The sequence below is a fragment of the Littorina saxatilis genome, linkage group LG5 (assembly GCF_037325665.1).
Source record: "Littorina saxatilis isolate snail1 linkage group LG5, US_GU_Lsax_2.0, whole genome shotgun sequence".
NCBI classification, from domain to species: Eukaryota; Metazoa; Mollusca; class Gastropoda; order Littorinimorpha; family Littorinidae; genus Littorina; species Littorina saxatilis.
This window is the reverse complement of record NC_090249.1, coordinates 31,059,102-31,075,167: the sequence shown is the minus strand read 5'-3', so window position 1 is coordinate 31,075,167 and position 16,066 is coordinate 31,059,102. Positions and strand designations below refer to the sequence as shown.

The 16,066-nt window shown below is 38.8% G+C and overlaps 1 protein-coding gene across 1 annotated transcript; it reads left to right on the top strand.

Annotated features, from left to right (window-relative positions):
- Positions 1 to 15,125, top strand: LOC138966854 (cystathionine gamma-lyase-like). The gene is made up of 12 exons (XM_070339220.1): positions 1 to 295; positions 1,073 to 1,154; positions 2,399 to 2,494; positions 2,965 to 3,074; positions 8,492 to 8,623; positions 9,361 to 9,418; positions 10,049 to 10,126; positions 10,787 to 10,939; positions 11,244 to 11,365; positions 11,690 to 11,742; positions 12,230 to 12,368; positions 12,901 to 15,125. The coding sequence occupies exons 1-12, from the start codon at positions 17 to 19 to the stop codon at positions 12,907 to 12,909; spliced, it is 1,311 nt and encodes a 436-aa protein (XP_070195321.1). The 5' UTR covers positions 1 to 16; the 3' UTR covers positions 12,910 to 15,125.
- The last annotated feature ends 941 nt before the right edge of the window (positions 15,126 to 16,066 follow it).

Sequence of the window (16,066 nt, the reverse complement as noted above, 5' to 3'; positions counted from 1 at the left end):
AACTGTGCAAGTCACGATGATGATAAGAACACTGAAGCGCGTGTTTCACGACCTCAAGTGGGAGTGTCTCGTGGTCACCAATCAGAGAACGCGACAGCTGTCAGTGTCAAGGACGTTGTCAGTCCACGCGTCTCCTCTCAACATGGCGGCTAGTCACAATTTCACTCCGTTCCCTCACTTCGCTACCAACGCTATTCACGAAGGACAAGAACCGGAACAATGGAAGTCTATGGCGGTTGTACCACCCATATCAACGTCTACAACTTTCAAACAGTTTGCGCCCGCAGAGCACACGGTAATTTGTATAAAACTGTTGTTTCCTCTGTAATCATGCGCATGCTTGCAATTTCGTTGACACAGTGAGAAAGTGGTGTGGTCACTTCATGCTGTGGTCAGAAGGCGTGTGTCACACTGACAGTAAACATTTTTTATTCCGACTTAATTAAAACTAACCTAATTGGGCCTTTTTAGCCATCAGAAATATATCTGACTGTGTCCATTAAAGGTAAAACATGGTACTTTTGAGTTCTTCAAATATAAATGCTCGGTCATCATTCATTCAGCTCTCCAGGATGTTGCATCACACAAGTTTTGAACAGTGTTGAAAGCTAAGGTTTGTTCTCACGTCTCTTACACGGATATACAATGAATGCACTTGACTGCTTACTTAATTTTGTTTACCTAGTGGATAGAGGCTATATGTTATTTGGTGTATTACCAGTATATAGTTACCTACTTTGATGAAAATGTACACAGTACAGCAGTATCTGTAAATAGTGAAATCATGCAAGGCCCTACAGATGAAAGGACACATTGCAAGAAAGGACATTAGCGATAATTCTGTTGGTTAACTTACTGGTAGTCTCCCTATTTAGCACACTTGAATCTCAGAATGTGATCTACGGTGCTAATTCTGGAAATATAGAAGAGCCTTTGCTTTTCTTTGATCTATTTAACTTTTTTCAGCACCTTATGTAACACCTACAACATTATTATGTTATTAGAATATTACTAATATTAGAGCAACTAAGAAGCGTTTTCTCATTACTGAATTTCCCTTACTCTGTTTCAGGGCTTTGAGTACTCCAGGAGTGGGAATCCCACAAGGAAGTGCCTGGAGACTTGCATTGCGTCGCTTGAAGGAGGAAAGCATGGTGTGTACAACAAATAGTAAAGTGAAACCTGTTTTAAGACCTCCAGAAATCTGGAAAAAATTATGTCTTATAATGGAGTCAGTGAGTCTTGAAATAGATATAAATGTAACGAATTTATGAACAGAAAATCTAAAAAAGGTCTTAAAACAGATGGGATCTTAAAACAGAGTTGTAAAATGAAGGATCCACTGTAGATGGTTCTACAGAAAGAATACCAGACATTACTTTATAACACAGGGCCTAGCATTGTAAGCCGTTCGGCGTACTTTACGCCGAAATAACATCTCCAGTACGCGGAACTCGATTTGGTGTACGCCGAAATGCAAAAACCTGTTATTCCCAAACGGTAAACCCAAACAGTCCCAGCTTTCGTTTTGTGCGCCGTTCGGTTCAATTCTCAATCGCTTTGACAGTTTGCTTGAGCACGCACTTCCTCCGGCATCGCGCGAGCATGCTTTGTGCCGGTGTTTTGTGGCTCTAGACTTGAAATAATGTCTCGAAGCGACATTGTTGAACGTGGTCAGCCATTCAGTGACAAAGAATCCAGGTATTCCTGGAAGTGGGAATGGATTTCGTTCCGAAGGCGGAAGGCAAGTCAGAAGAAGTAATGTGCGGATATGGACTATGGCATAATTTCAGTAGTTGCTCAATCTTCTTTGGGGGTGGTCATTTTAGGTAAAAAATCTCCAAAAAATCTTCAATTCAACCCCAGACTCCCGCATTTGTAAGTTGAACTCACTTTTTCCAATGCTAGGCCCTGATAACAATTAAAAAACAAGAAAGGAGTAACAGGATGCATGTGACATCCCCTATACAGGCCTGTACCTTAGCGGACCCGACCGCCCCGGGTGGGTTAAAAATTAAAAAAATCACGTTGGGCGAGTTCAAAATTCCTCTAAAATCGCCCGCCGGGTCGTTAGGCAACGAAGTCACCTCTCAGGTAACACTCGGTCACTGACCCCGGGTAAGAAGGTCAGTGTCTCTAAACTGGGACAGGCAGCTGTGTTCAGATTCCAAGTATACCGGTCATTGACCCAGGTCTCAAGGCCAACCAGCTATTACAATGCATCTGCCTTTGATCTCAGAAAGGAGGCTGTTGAATTCAAGGGAGATAACATATGAAAACCAGAGTGATGCAACTCTGCAATCTGCCTTTGTTTTACAAACTACTTTAGGGGAGAAAGTGGGGGTATTTACTATAATTGCAATTGATTGCCAGCCTAATTCTGTTTGTGAATTTACAGCTTTGTGCTATGCGTCTGGACTTGCTGCAACGCTGAACGTGGTCCATTTGCTGAAACAGGGGGACCATGTCATCAGCATGGATGATGTGTATGGAGGTGTGCATACGTTTTATTTTCCATTACAAGTGTGTGTTTGAGACTGAGTATAGATGCCTGTACTGGGTCTGAGCAGGTGTGCATAGGTTGAGATAGGTTGGAAATAGGAATGCCCAAGCGTTGCTTTCTCATTTAAGACAACTTTGACGGGTTACTGTGTACGCATGTGTGTCTGTGTGGTAATAATAATAATAATGTAACATTTACATAGCGCTTCTCCACAGCTCAAAGCACTTTACAAGCTCAATCTAAGCACAACACGAAATATACAATTAATACAATTTGTCTCAAATAAAAAGAAAAATACTCATCAAATAGCAGACATGGTACATATGATTTTGGATGGAGAATTTTTTTTCTTTTTTCATTTCATATTTGTTTGTTCCTGAAAGTTTGTTGTTTGGGGTTTATTGGTTGTTGGTTGAATTTGTAATGCATGTGGCACATCCTGATGTCTTGGTTTCTCGCAGGTACTAACCGATACTTCCGTACTTGTGCTGCCCCAATGGGAATCGACATCTCATTTGTGGACTGCACCAATATCGAACATGTGGAGAAAGCTCTCAAACCCAACACAAAGGTACAGCATTTTCTTGCAGCTGCATTGATTACTGAACCAAGCAGGCATGGCTTTTGAGACTGAGAGTGGCTTAATTCATACTTGAAATGAAACCTATGCAGGTCTGATACTAACATGGTATATGTTTGGTTGGACACAGAAATGCCAGCTTAGAAAAAAACTGATTACATGGCCAAGCGGGGCTGAGAATTTTCCTGGAAGACACTCGGAGCAATTCTGTTGGTTTTTTTTAAACTCAAGGTGAACTGGTAGGCAACCACCTGAGAAGGAATCCATGACGAAGAAAGGAACACACTTTCTTTTTTAAATTAGAGCATTGTTGATTGTAACTTCCTTTAAACAAAATATATATATATATATGGGTTGTTCTCTGTGACATGGGAGTCAAAAACTAAACTAACTTCAAATTCAACATCAATGTGTTCATATGATCTTTAGGACACTGTGAGCATAAAAATATATAAATAAAGCTATTTCGTGAACTTGAAAAAAAATCTTACCATTAGCGCAGCAACGAATGGTCAAAATAACATTGTAACATGAGCGAGCAGATGAGAAACGAAACTTCAAACCGTCGGCTAGGGCTAGGGGCGACCTTACAACGCAACGGTACAACGGTTGCATAGCTATCCTTCCCCAAGAATGCTGTGTAGTTTAGTACAAAAGAAGTAAGCTACAAAATCAATTTGATTGAAACAACAGGTCAAACATTGATAACATCGTAACAGGTAAAAGGGGAAACCAAGTGCTCTGACAGTTTTAAATGGACAGATTGCAAAAACTGTGGACGTTATTTGCTTTTTTCTTGCGTTCTACACGCGTGTTACGAAGTGTGCTAAAGTAGTGACAGCCAAAAATAGTCGTGCGTTTGTGATGAGTGGGTCTGTGTTGTGATAAGTGGGTCTGTGTTGTGATAAGTGGGTCTGTGTTGTGATGAGTGGGTCTGTGTTGTGATAAGTAGGTCTGTGTTGTGATAAGTGGGTCTGTGTTGTGATGAGTGGGTCTGTATTGTGATGAGTGGGTCTGTGTTGTGATGAGTGGGTCTGTGTTGTGATAAGTAGGTCTGTGTTGTGATGAGTGGGTCTGTGTTGTGATGAGTGGGTCTGTGTTGTGATAAGTGGGTCTGTGTTGTGATAGTGGGTCTGTGTTGTGATGAGTGGGTCTGTGTTGTGATAAGTGGGTCTGTGTTGTGATAAGTGGGTCTGTGTTGTGCAAATGAAGTTCGGGCTGCTGTGAAAAGACACGTTACAAAGTTGACCACATACAACTATGGTTAATATTTCAGATTGTGTTGATCTTCTGCAAACTGTACTCATTCTACTGAAAATGCATGCGTTTATGATGAGTTACAAACTGTTCATGGGATTTTTCGTGTTTCTTTCATTCCGTACAATCTAGTTATTGCTTCATCCAACAGCATGTCACAAATTACCCACCATTTTGGCCTCTCGATTAGACGTATTTGCCCACATTAGAAATACACAAAACGTTATTTTTTTATTAAAAAAAATTGTTGAATAGCTTTAACATCATCAAGCAACATTCAGACACACATAAAGAAGCGTAATAACGAACAGAACTGTCAAACTTATTATTTCAATCCAATGAGCCCCTGTAGAACCCAACTCCAGAGAACAACCCACATATATTTATATATACAGTCAAATCTGCCCTGGCAACCACCTCTACATCATGATAATTTACCTTTCCATAACTACCACATTTTGGTTGGTCACTTGGGTGGTTGTGATAGACAGGTTTGACTGTAAAAGTTGGTGATAGACAGGTTTGACTGTAAATGAAGGTGGTGATAGACAGGTTTGACTGTAAAAGAAGGTGGTGATAGACAGGTTTGACTGTAATAAAGGTGGTGATAGACAGGTTTGACTGTAAATGAAGGTGATGATAGACAGGTTTGACTGTAAATGAAGGTGATGATAGACAGGTTTGACTGTAAAAGAAGGTGGTGATAGACAGGTTTGACTGTAAATGAAGGTGGTGATAGACAGGTTTGACTGTAAATGAAGGTGATGATAGACAGGTTTGACTGTAAATGAAGGTGATGATAGACAGGTTTGACTGTAAAAGTTGGTGATAGACAGGTTTGACTGTAAATGAAGGTGGTGATAGACAGGTTTGACTGTAAATGAAGGTGGTGATAGACAGGTTTGACTGTAAAAGAAGGTGGTGATAGACAGGTTTGACTGTAAATGAAGGTGATGATAGACAGGTTTGACTGTAAATGAAGGTGATGATAGACAGGTTTGACTGTAAATAAAGGTGGTGATAGACAGGTTTGACTGTAAAAGAAGGTGGTGATAGACAGGTTTGACTGTAAAAGAAGGTGGTGATAGACAGGTTTGACTGTAAATAAAGGTGGCGATAGACAGGTTTGACTGTAAATGAAGGTGGTGATAGACAGGTTTGACTGTAAATGCAGGTGGTGATAGACAGGTTTGACTGTAAAAGAAGGTGGTGATAGACAGGTTTGACTGTAAAAGAAGGTGGTGATAGACAGGTTTGACTGTAAAAGGGGGTGATAGACAGGTTTGACTGTAAATGAAGGTGGTGATAGACAGGTTTGACTGTAAATGAAGGTGGCGATAGACAGGTTTGACTGTAAAAGAAGGTGGTGATAGACAGGTTTGACTGTAAATGAAGGTGGTGATAGACAGAGGAAGCCTACGGACAGACTAGAATAGAACATGCACATAACACAGAAGGTCTGCACAGCACACTCACACACAGCAATACAGCACACCGTTTTGTACCTCCTTCTGCCCTGCCGAAGTCGGGGTATCCTTTTTAATCCACCGAATCTCAACAATTAATATCCACAGCCATGTGTGTCTCCTGCCTCCGAACACACACGCTACAGAGCTCGACTCGATGTGCGCAGTTTCGTATAAAAATTATTTTCCAAATTTCCCCACTGTGTTTTATAAAATAATCATATTATGAAAGCACATACATTCTTATCTTAGTTGTTATGTATTCATTGTTAGCAAACATCGGCATTATTCATGTTTTACTTTAAACGCAATCATTGTTATTTATAGATCACAGGCACTTGATGTAAGTAGGTCACACACGTGTAAATGTTGTGCCCAGTCCTTGTTTTTGTTTCTGTTATTATTTTAGTTAGCAGGTCTAGTTGAGCACGTATTAAGTATCATGTACCCACTACTAGTCATTGTGCATTTTAGTTAATGGACTGATGATGTCATTTGTATGGAGTCGACGCACGTGCGAGGATATGTATGTGTGGGAGGGGGGGGGGGGGGGCGCGGGAGATGGAAGCTTGCTGTATGTTAGGCCAAAAAAATAAATAGGTGTGGTTACGGTAACATAGCCCAAAACAATAGGGCAGGTAGGTAGGCAATCACTTTTTTTTTTTTTTTAACTTTTTTTTCTAATGTGTACAAATTAAACCTACTTGACAGGGAAATAAGTGTGCGACACGGGCGCTTTCGCTTTCATTGCGTTTTTTGCACTCGGTTTTTTGTTTTTTGTTTTTTTTGTTTTGACAAATGTAATAAAAAGTTATAGGATCGGCCCCTAAAAATAGGGTAGGTCGGGTTACCGTAACCACACCTATTTTTTTTTTAGGCCTTATGTAATGTATATATTGTGTGTGATACGTGGAAATGTGATACTATTTATTTGCATGTATGATACAGGTACAAATGTGATAATTGTAGGCTTATACTAGTGATTACTGTGTGTGATACATGAAATGTGATATGAATGCTGTTTTTATATGTTACTAGCAGTCAGGCCCGGCTTCGCCCGGGTGTTTCTGATCTTCCCTCTCTCTCAGAAACTTCTAGAATCTTATTCCAATGAGAATAAGCGATAGATGAAAGTGTGAGCTCATACATTTGGATTAAAAGGCTGGGACTGACAGTGTGAAAGCATCACCATCAACACACTCTTTTTGCTGAAAAATAACTTTTTGACTTGAGTTATCTCCTTTTCTTAGGAAAATTCTAGATACTTGAAAACCAGGTCTAACATCGACTCTATATATTCTGTAAAGACTGATCAGGCGTGCCTGCATTAGAAGAGAAGATACCTCCCTTCAATGTATACAAAGTAAGAGTTACCTCCCTTTGCTTCTAGAAATTTCCTGAACTGTCCGGTTAACTTTCTCTTCTTCATTTCTTCTCCTCATAGGAGCGATAGAGAGTCTGTAATATCACTGGCATTATGTGCTTGCTACATGTGATCACCAGGCACTGAACTGGCCTTGCACAGCAGGGGGCAGGGTTAGTGTGTGTGTGGGGGGGGGGGGGGGTGGGGGCGGGATGATAGCGGGTTTGAGAATTACACGGTATACTGGTTTGATGAGAGTTACCTCCCTTCCGTGGGTGACAAAGCATGACTTACCTCCCTTGTACTATGTAGACTGTATTGATAGATGGGGAGGGTCATTATCCGAGGAAGGAAACAATGTCTGGAGAAACTAAAACCCAGGTGCACATCTGCGGCACCTAGGGAGTGTGCATGCAAAATATCTTGTTCCTGCCTCTTGCCATCTCTGAGGTATGGCGACCACAGACACACAGACACACAGACAGACACTCTCTTTTATTATATGTATAGATACTCTTACTTTCTCCCAAGCGCAAGACAAATTCTTCTATGAAAATTGAAGCCAATAAAATTTGAGTTGAGTTGAGTTGAGGTTTGACTGTAAATGAAGGTGGTGATAGACAGGTTTGACTGTAAAAGGTGGTGATAGACAGGTTTGACTGTAAATGAAGGTGGTGATAGACAGGGTTGACTGTAAAAGAAGGTGGTGATAGACAGGTTTGACTGTAAATGAAGGTGGTGATAGACAGGTTTGACTGTAAATGAAGGTGATGATAGACAGGTTTGACTGTAAAAGAAGGTGGTGATAGACAGGTTTGACTGTAAATGAAGGTGGTGATAGACAGGTTTGACTGTAAATGAAGGTGGCGATAGACAGGTTTGACTGTAAATGAAGGTGGTGATAGACAGGTTTGACTGTAAATGAAGGTGGTTTGACTGTAAATGAAGGTGGCGATAGACAGGTTTGACTGTAAATGAAGGTGGTGATAGATAGGTTTGACTGTAAATGAAGGTGGTGATAGACAGGTTTGTCTGTAAATGAAGGTGGTGATAGATAGGTTTGACTGTAAATGAAGGTGGTGATAGACCGGTTTGACTGTAAATGAAGGTGGTGATAGACAGGTTTGACTGTAATAGTAAATGAAGGTGGTGATAGACAGGTTTGACTGTAAATAAAGGTGGTGATAGACAGGTTTGACTGTAAATGAAGGTGGCGATAGACAGGTTTGACTGTAAATGAAGGTGGTGACATTTGTTATAAGGGTAGTTGTAAATCTGCAGTGGTGGTATTTATGTAAGTAACATGTTACATGTTTTTGCAGATGGTGTGGATTGAGACCCCCACCAACCCCACCTTGAAGCTGGTGGACATTGTGGCTGTGTCCAAACTGGTGCACAGCAAGACTGACGCCTTTGTTGTTGTGGACAACACCTTTATGTCTTCATACTTCCAGGTAACGGTGCTAATATGTGTTTGTGTTCGTGCGTGAGTATGATTGTGTGTGTGTTAAAGTTTGTGTGTGTGTGTGTCTGATGTGTGAATGATTTGCTTCTCTTCTTCTGTTAATTTTTTCTTTCTTTGTGTTTTTGTGTAAGTTGCAGTATTTGCTCCTCCAAAAAACGTGTAGTTGCCAGTCTTTTATGAAGCTCGCATAACTTTGAATTGTGAAGAATTTCCCTCAGACTCAGTGTTTGTGTGTGTGTGTGTACGTGTGTGTAGACACAGTTTTGGAGTGATGCTATTCCCGTTTGCTGTTGTGGCAACTACTCAGCGTGGGCCATATTTATGAGTGCAGAGTGGGGAGTCCACATTGTGAACTAAATATGTGAACAGATCTGATGAAACAGATGTGTGATAATTCAGGATGGTAATGATCACACCATGTTGAAATTATTTTTCAAAGAGAACTGATAAAGAAAAGTTTGAAAGTGAAGGGACAAAGTTCAGTTTGAAGAGGATGGAGAAGTGTTCGGAGTGCTACCTTTACAGATCAACAGAATTTTAATGTATGTAATTGTAATGCATAAGGTAATTTCATACAGTCCTGTTCTGTATGGTTTCTCCGGAACTGCAATACAGAATGTTGCCACTCTCCTGTATTTTATGGTATATTTCTGGCAAGATCATCATTTAGATGTTAGTTTTGGGACAATGATGGATGTTGGACGGAGTATTTGCTTTTGTTTGCAGAGACCTCTGGAGTTGGGAGCAGACATGGTGATGCATTCCATCACAAAGTATATGAACGGTAAGATAACGTTGCCATTGCCTGGCCCTTCCTCCTCTTTCTGCCTAAAGCTATGTTTCCATATGGCGATGCGATTGTCATGCGGAAGCGCCGCGACGGAGGTGGCAGCCGCAAAAGCGATCACAACAGTGGAAACAAAGAACGAGTGTTTCCACAAGATAGCGTGAGCTTTGAACGATTAATTCTCATGAGTCAAGCCAGAAAGGAAAGATTTGTCCAATGCGTCGCATTTAATGGAAACACACACACTGAAATTTGCCTGCCTCACTTGCCTTTTCGCTATCGCTGTGCCTCCATTGCGTGGCTATGTGAAAACATAGCTTTAGAAAAGGGCTTACAAATATAGGTTGAATTAAAAAGAAAGATGAAGGTGGAAGAGTATGTACTGCTTGTTTAGTTTACATCAAGCCTCTAAATTAGAAATCTAGTGCTGCTACTATTTCTTAAAACCAGATCTGTTTACTGTTTATGGGCTTAAAAGAAATACAAAACAAGCAAACATAAAACAGAAGTGTGTCTCTAAGCCAGTAGTATTTACAGTAGAAAATAATTATTCTACTCTATGGCTCTGATCGTCTTGTTCATTTTGGTGAAATAGTGGTCCATATTTGATTTGATTTTGCCATACAGGACACAGTGATGTTGTAATGGGAGCTCTGGCTGTGAAGGATGACAAGCTGGCAGAAAGGCTGCGCTACTTGCAGAATGGTAAGCATGATTACAGTGGAACCTCCCTTGTAAGACCACTTTAAGTACAGAAAATCAGGTCCAAACTGGCGATAAATTCACAGTAGTTATGGACTTTATTCTTTCAGTTTGTGGCAATGGATATATATGTGACCCTCCACCACGAAATGAGTCGCATGTCACCTCGCGCGGTTCTGCGCTAGACTTGATATAAGTCCGGAGAGTATATGGTAACAGCGTGAGGGTCACCTTAGTCACAGGCTTATAACTCAAACAGTTTTCGCTCTTTTCTAAAACGGGTTTCACCACTGGATAGAGCATAAAAAACTCTTTATGAAAATGTAAAAATATGAACATCATGCAAAGGTGACATGCGACTCATGCCGTGGTGGAGGGTCACATATATGTTGTTCTAAGGTTTTGATCTTATACGTGTGTATTATAATGTAAGTTCAAGAAAAATACAACACAAATTTGTTGCTTTTGTCTTGTAGAGTATCCTTAAAATGGTGGAAATGAGAATTTATAGCTGATCGACAATAGGATTTTTCTTTTTTCATGTTAGTTAATTTTGTTATGTTGTTGTTGGTTTTTGTTGTTGTTGATGATTTTGCAATAACTTTTTAATTTGATTTGATTTTAAATGCAATAACTCCTTTAAAATGTTCTCCTTCCTTCCAGCTATTGGTGCTGTCCCATCACCTTTTGATTGTTACCTGGTGAATCGTGGCCTGAAGACACTGGCATTGAGGATGAAGCAACACATGATCAGCGGTATGGCCGTCGCTCGCTTTTTGGAGAAGAGTCCCAAGGTCGTCAAAGTCGTTCATCCAGGTAATCAAAGATCTTGTGGTGAAGGGTCTTGTGGTCGTTTTCTGCTCCCATCCTTCTGTCTTCTCCATGGGAATCCTAAACTCTTGAAATAAGGGCCCGAGGGGCTCGTTCAAGACTTAGCCTATGATCTGTACAACTAGCTCTTTTACTTATCTCAGAAATGTTCAGAACATATTTGTCCTATCCAAACTGTATACTCCACAATCTGGCCATGATAAATGTCACATTTTGTTGGGTGGTGGAAAATGCCTGCTCTCCTTGAATAGTGAAAAATTATGATTGCATTTTGTTTCCTTTCTTGCAGGCCTAGAGTCACATCCTCAGCATGAACTTGCAAAGCAACAGATGCGAGGTTTCAGTGGAATGCTGACCTTCTATATCAAGGGTGGAAAGCAGGAGGCCTCTACGTTCTTGAAGACGCTCAAGGTGTGTGTGTGTGTGTGTGTGTGTGTGTGTGTGTGTGTGTGTGTGTGTGTGTGTGTGTGTGTGTGTGTATGTGATAAAGTACACAGTTATGTATGTTTCTGCATAATGCAATCATAAATTGCTCTACATGATTAAATAGCAGATGGAAAATTTAGGCTGAGTAATGCATTCATGGCGGCAATTTCTTTGTGTAAATAGACTTGTCTACGGCTTGAGTATGGTATGAAGGAGAAGAAGAACATCAAGCAATTCTTCAATGAATAAGTCAATCAGTCAGCCTGTTAAATATGTTGTGTGTGATTTTAGTATTATTTCTCCTTTCAGATATTTACCCTGGCCGAAAGTTTGGGAGGTTACGAAAGTCTCTGTGAATTACCGTAAGTACTGAACAATTTTTCATGAAAGTTTTAGTGTTTCCTTATCTGTTACTAACAAGGTTCTGTGTGCAAGCTTTTGTGTGTGTTATCTTTTGGTTTCCAGCGATATGATTTGATGATCAGAAAAAGATTTGTTGTGTTACACTGTCGTTTTTCATATCATGCTGATGAAAGTTTGCAGATGACATGAAGGACTTGTGTCTTTCATTGTTTTACTGATACATTTTGATACAAGCGATGCTCTGTAAAATTTATAGCAGTTCTAGTACATGTATTTATGTTCAGTTTTAATACTTTTTTGTAAACCAAACTTGAAAAAGGAATCTTCAATGAAAGGACAATAGAAAGAATAGGTTGAGGAAAGACAAAACTGAGTTTCTTCCCTTCAATCATTTGGCTCCCCCGGCCACAGTGTACTAAGTATTCATATTTTGTTTGAAGCATTTTATAGCTAATTATAGTTAATTTTTTTATGATTTTTGTGCAGGTCGGTCCAGACCCATGCATCAGTGCCAGATGACCAGCGTGAGAAACTGGGAATTTCTGACAGTCTTATACGTCTGTCTGTTGGTCTGGAAGACATTGATGATCTCATCGCTGACATTGACCAGGCTCTGAACGCTGCTGTAAGTCTGTTGACCATAAAGTTCAAGATGCAATCTTGTAAATATAACTAACAAGTCTCTTCTCTAAAATAGACTAAAATAGTCTTGAGTGATCACAGGATTGCAGTAATGGGAAGGTCACGTTCACCTTAAATTGATCATGCCCATGCAGTTGGAATTTTTCTTCTTTTTCATGACAATCGGAGTAAATTTGAAAACAGGATGTCTTGTACTGCGGTGTACATTTCTGAAAATATCTTTAAAATATTAAGATGTGTTTTACTTTCAGAGTGAAATCAATTGCAAAGTGTAGTTAGCAAAAATGTGCACCTATAAGGGACTAAAACATGAGACCACACCAAGTATGTCGAATAATGATTACTTTTGCCCTCAGTAAACTTTGTAGTCATGAATTTTCATAAGGAAGGAAAGATATGGATCAACCATTACTTTCTGGAGTTGAATGTTTTATGTCCATGTCAGTGTTCAAACTGAATCTGAACATTTTTCTGTTGTGTACTTCCTTCAATTAGTGGCTTTTATTCTGTTGCAGGTGCCTTGAAGTAGTGGACAAAATCCAGGACTGTTTCAGAAGACAGCAGCTTGGTCAAGTTTTTGCCTTTTACACAATTTATATAGATCTGCACTACCTCTGGGGACTGGTTTGGCTTTAAAGTGTGATCATGTCCAGCACCTTTGATTGATAATCAGCGTGTTTGCAAAATAAATTTTAAGAATGATTCAATGAATTTGTCAAAATATGATTGTTACAAATTTGTGTAATGCTGAAACAAATTTAAAGTAGACTATTAATTATGAAATGATGAAGTGGTTATGGTTAGTCAAGTTTTTGTCGTTTACATCATTTATATAGATCTGTACTACCCCTGGGGACTGATTTGGTGTGATCATGTCAAGCACCTTTGATTGATAATCTGTGTAATGATTCAATGAATGTGTTGAAATTTCATTGTTACAAAATCATTGAACACTAAAGATAAAAATGACTGTCAATCATGAAATGATGAAGTGGTTATGGTTTGTAAGTTAGTAAAGTTGTTGCCTTCTACACAACTCATAGATTTGCACTTCATTTGAGATCTGGTTTAGCTCATTAGTATTCATTTCCAGCCCCTTTCATGGATAATCATTGTGTTGGGGGGGGGGGGGTAATATTGAAAATGAAAGAGTTGACATATGATTGTTAGACAGTCGTAACAGTATGGTGTGTATGGTTGTCAGATAATTTACTTGCTGTGTTTTAACAGTATGAGCATGGGAAATGGGTTCAACAGTTTTGTGATATTCTGTATTTTCACTTTAAATTGAAAGATGTACAAGTATTTACTAGCCATGAACTATAGAAAACTGGCTGTGTGTGTGCTAGGTAAAGGAATTATTCAGTATTTAAAATGAAGTTGATAAAGTACACTGAAACTGTTGTTGAAGAATCATTTCCATGCACTGACTTGTATTGATCAGTCTTTCATGTGTTCGCTAGCCTTTAAAAATGTTACCTATTTGATATTTAACTGTCCAGCATTTATTTTTATATATATTTTGAGAAATCCCACATACAGTGAAATATTTTTGTGTATTGTATTTCAGGCTGAAGTAAGCAATCCACTGGAATGTTGTATTTGTTCTTGTGTGAAGTTTTTTTTCTTTTTCTTGGGGGTTGAGTTTGGACAAGGTGGTTTACTACTTAGTAGTAGTCCTTGTACTGAGTATATATATTTATATGGAACATGAGGTTTTGCTGAATTTCAGGGTTTCTGAGTTAGTCAAGCAGTATGTAAGAAATGTTAAGTCCTTTGTACTGGAAACTTGCATTCTCCCAGTAAGGTAATACATTGTACTACGTTGCAAGCCCCTGGAGCAAATTTTTGATTAGTGCTTTTGTGAAAAAAAAACAATTTACAAGTGGCTCTATCCCATCTCCCCCCTTTCCCCGTCGCGATATAACCTTCGTGGTTGAAAACAACGTTAGACACCAAATAAAGAAAGAAAGAAAGGGTTTCTGAGATCTTTTGCTCCTCCTTCATACTTGCTTCATTTATTGGTTGTTTACTGTTTAATAGTGTGAAATGAACATCATTTAACCTCTACCTATTTTATAAGTTTGTGAAATATGAGTTTGAAATAAATGCAAGAAGCGAAAGCTTTAGTGTGACCACCAAACAAAGTGTTTGTTACCATGCTATGATTTTTTTTTAAAGTCATAAAGACAGGTGTTATCAGAACAGCATTTTTATCAGAACAGACCAAAAAAAACTGATCGCGCAAACCATTTTAAAAACCATTATTTCGATATATGTACCGATTCTTGCTCTCACAAAACGTGGTCACTCTTTCACATCAAACCTGTGAAACATTAAACATGACACACTGAGTACATTAAAGGTTAAAAAACCAAAAACGATCGGTTACATGCAAGATCAAGTGGTAGGTATGACCCGTTGACACACTTGTTTAAATACAGAGACAATCAATTTTTAGCCATGCATGAAGACTGATGATCACTTTCTGTTACCCCAACCCCACCCCTGTTGTAGATTTGTTCCTTGAAATACTGACTATTAGGACTATTTTCACTTTGTGTTTGTAATTCTAATGTTATTGGCATTTCTTTATCTCTTATATTTGTATTGTAGTTATCTGTAGACTGTACAACCTCAGTCTTGAAAGCACAAAGAAAACGTCTTAGATCTGCATTTTGTGTTCACAATATTATTGTTATGATTGTTTGAAAATAAGTATGATTTTCCACAATATCAACTTGGTGTCAACAGTCTGTTATGATGAGAGAGAGAGAGAGTATGTGCGTGTGTTTGGTGGGCATATGTTGCATTTTTTGTCACAAGGGCAGCTGATGTTAATTCATGTATGTTGACCATTTCTTGGTGTTGATATGAAACAAAATGGCAGATTGTATTATTAGCTTTGCACACCCCCCCTCCCCCCCCAAATACAAATGTAAAAGCCAGCTTGCACTCTTGACAATGTTATTATAAAAGCAGAACAATGTTATTATAATTTAAAGCATATCAGAATGTCACGGCATTTTCATGAAGAAAACAATTTTAAATTTGATTACACAAAAGGAAAAGGAATTGCTGAAGAAAGGCAGACAGTACAGAAACACAAAACAAGTAAATCTTTGATAAGATTCAGAATATTTACAATGAAAAAATACAAGAGAAACAACACCCAACAACTTTACCATAAGTTTTTATAGATGTCATTCTCAGATTACATATGCATGGTCCCAGCTACCGACCTACTTCCAAGAAAGAAATGCAACCATCCTTTTCAATCAAATCAAGAATATGTTGCATCCTTTGTGTCTGAAACAATAAATTAAAGTCATGTTTCCAACCAAATTTTGATTTTTTGTTTGCCATTTTAGTTTGCTGAAAATCAGCTGCTTGGAAGAATTAATTCTGTGCTTCAGAGACTAATCAAAAATATTTATTTTTCCATTTAATTATATAATAATGACAAGCATTTTCAAAAGTAGAACTGAACAATATTTCATGACCATGGGATCATACATTATTTATATCACGTGCCACACCTAGGTCTGTGACATTATTATTCAGTTTTCAAGAATCTTCTTTGAACTTTATTATAAATGCGCTTTTGATCACACATTCATACAACCTATACATTTTGTTGAAGGCCGTGCAACAGATTCTGAAACTCATTGATTCAAACCA

Coding starts and splice junctions, on each gene's coding strand:
- LOC138966854 (XM_070339220.1), top strand. CDS start 17: ATGATGATAAGAACACTGAAGCGCGTGTTTCACGACCTCAAGTGGGAG. Junction 2,495..2,964: donor CATGGATGATGTGTATGGAG/GTGTGCATACGT, acceptor GGTTTCTCGCAG/GTACTAACCGATACTTCCGT. Junction 10,127..10,786: donor GCTGCGCTACTTGCAGAATG/GTAAGCATGATT, acceptor CCTTCCTTCCAG/CTATTGGTGCTGTCCCATCA.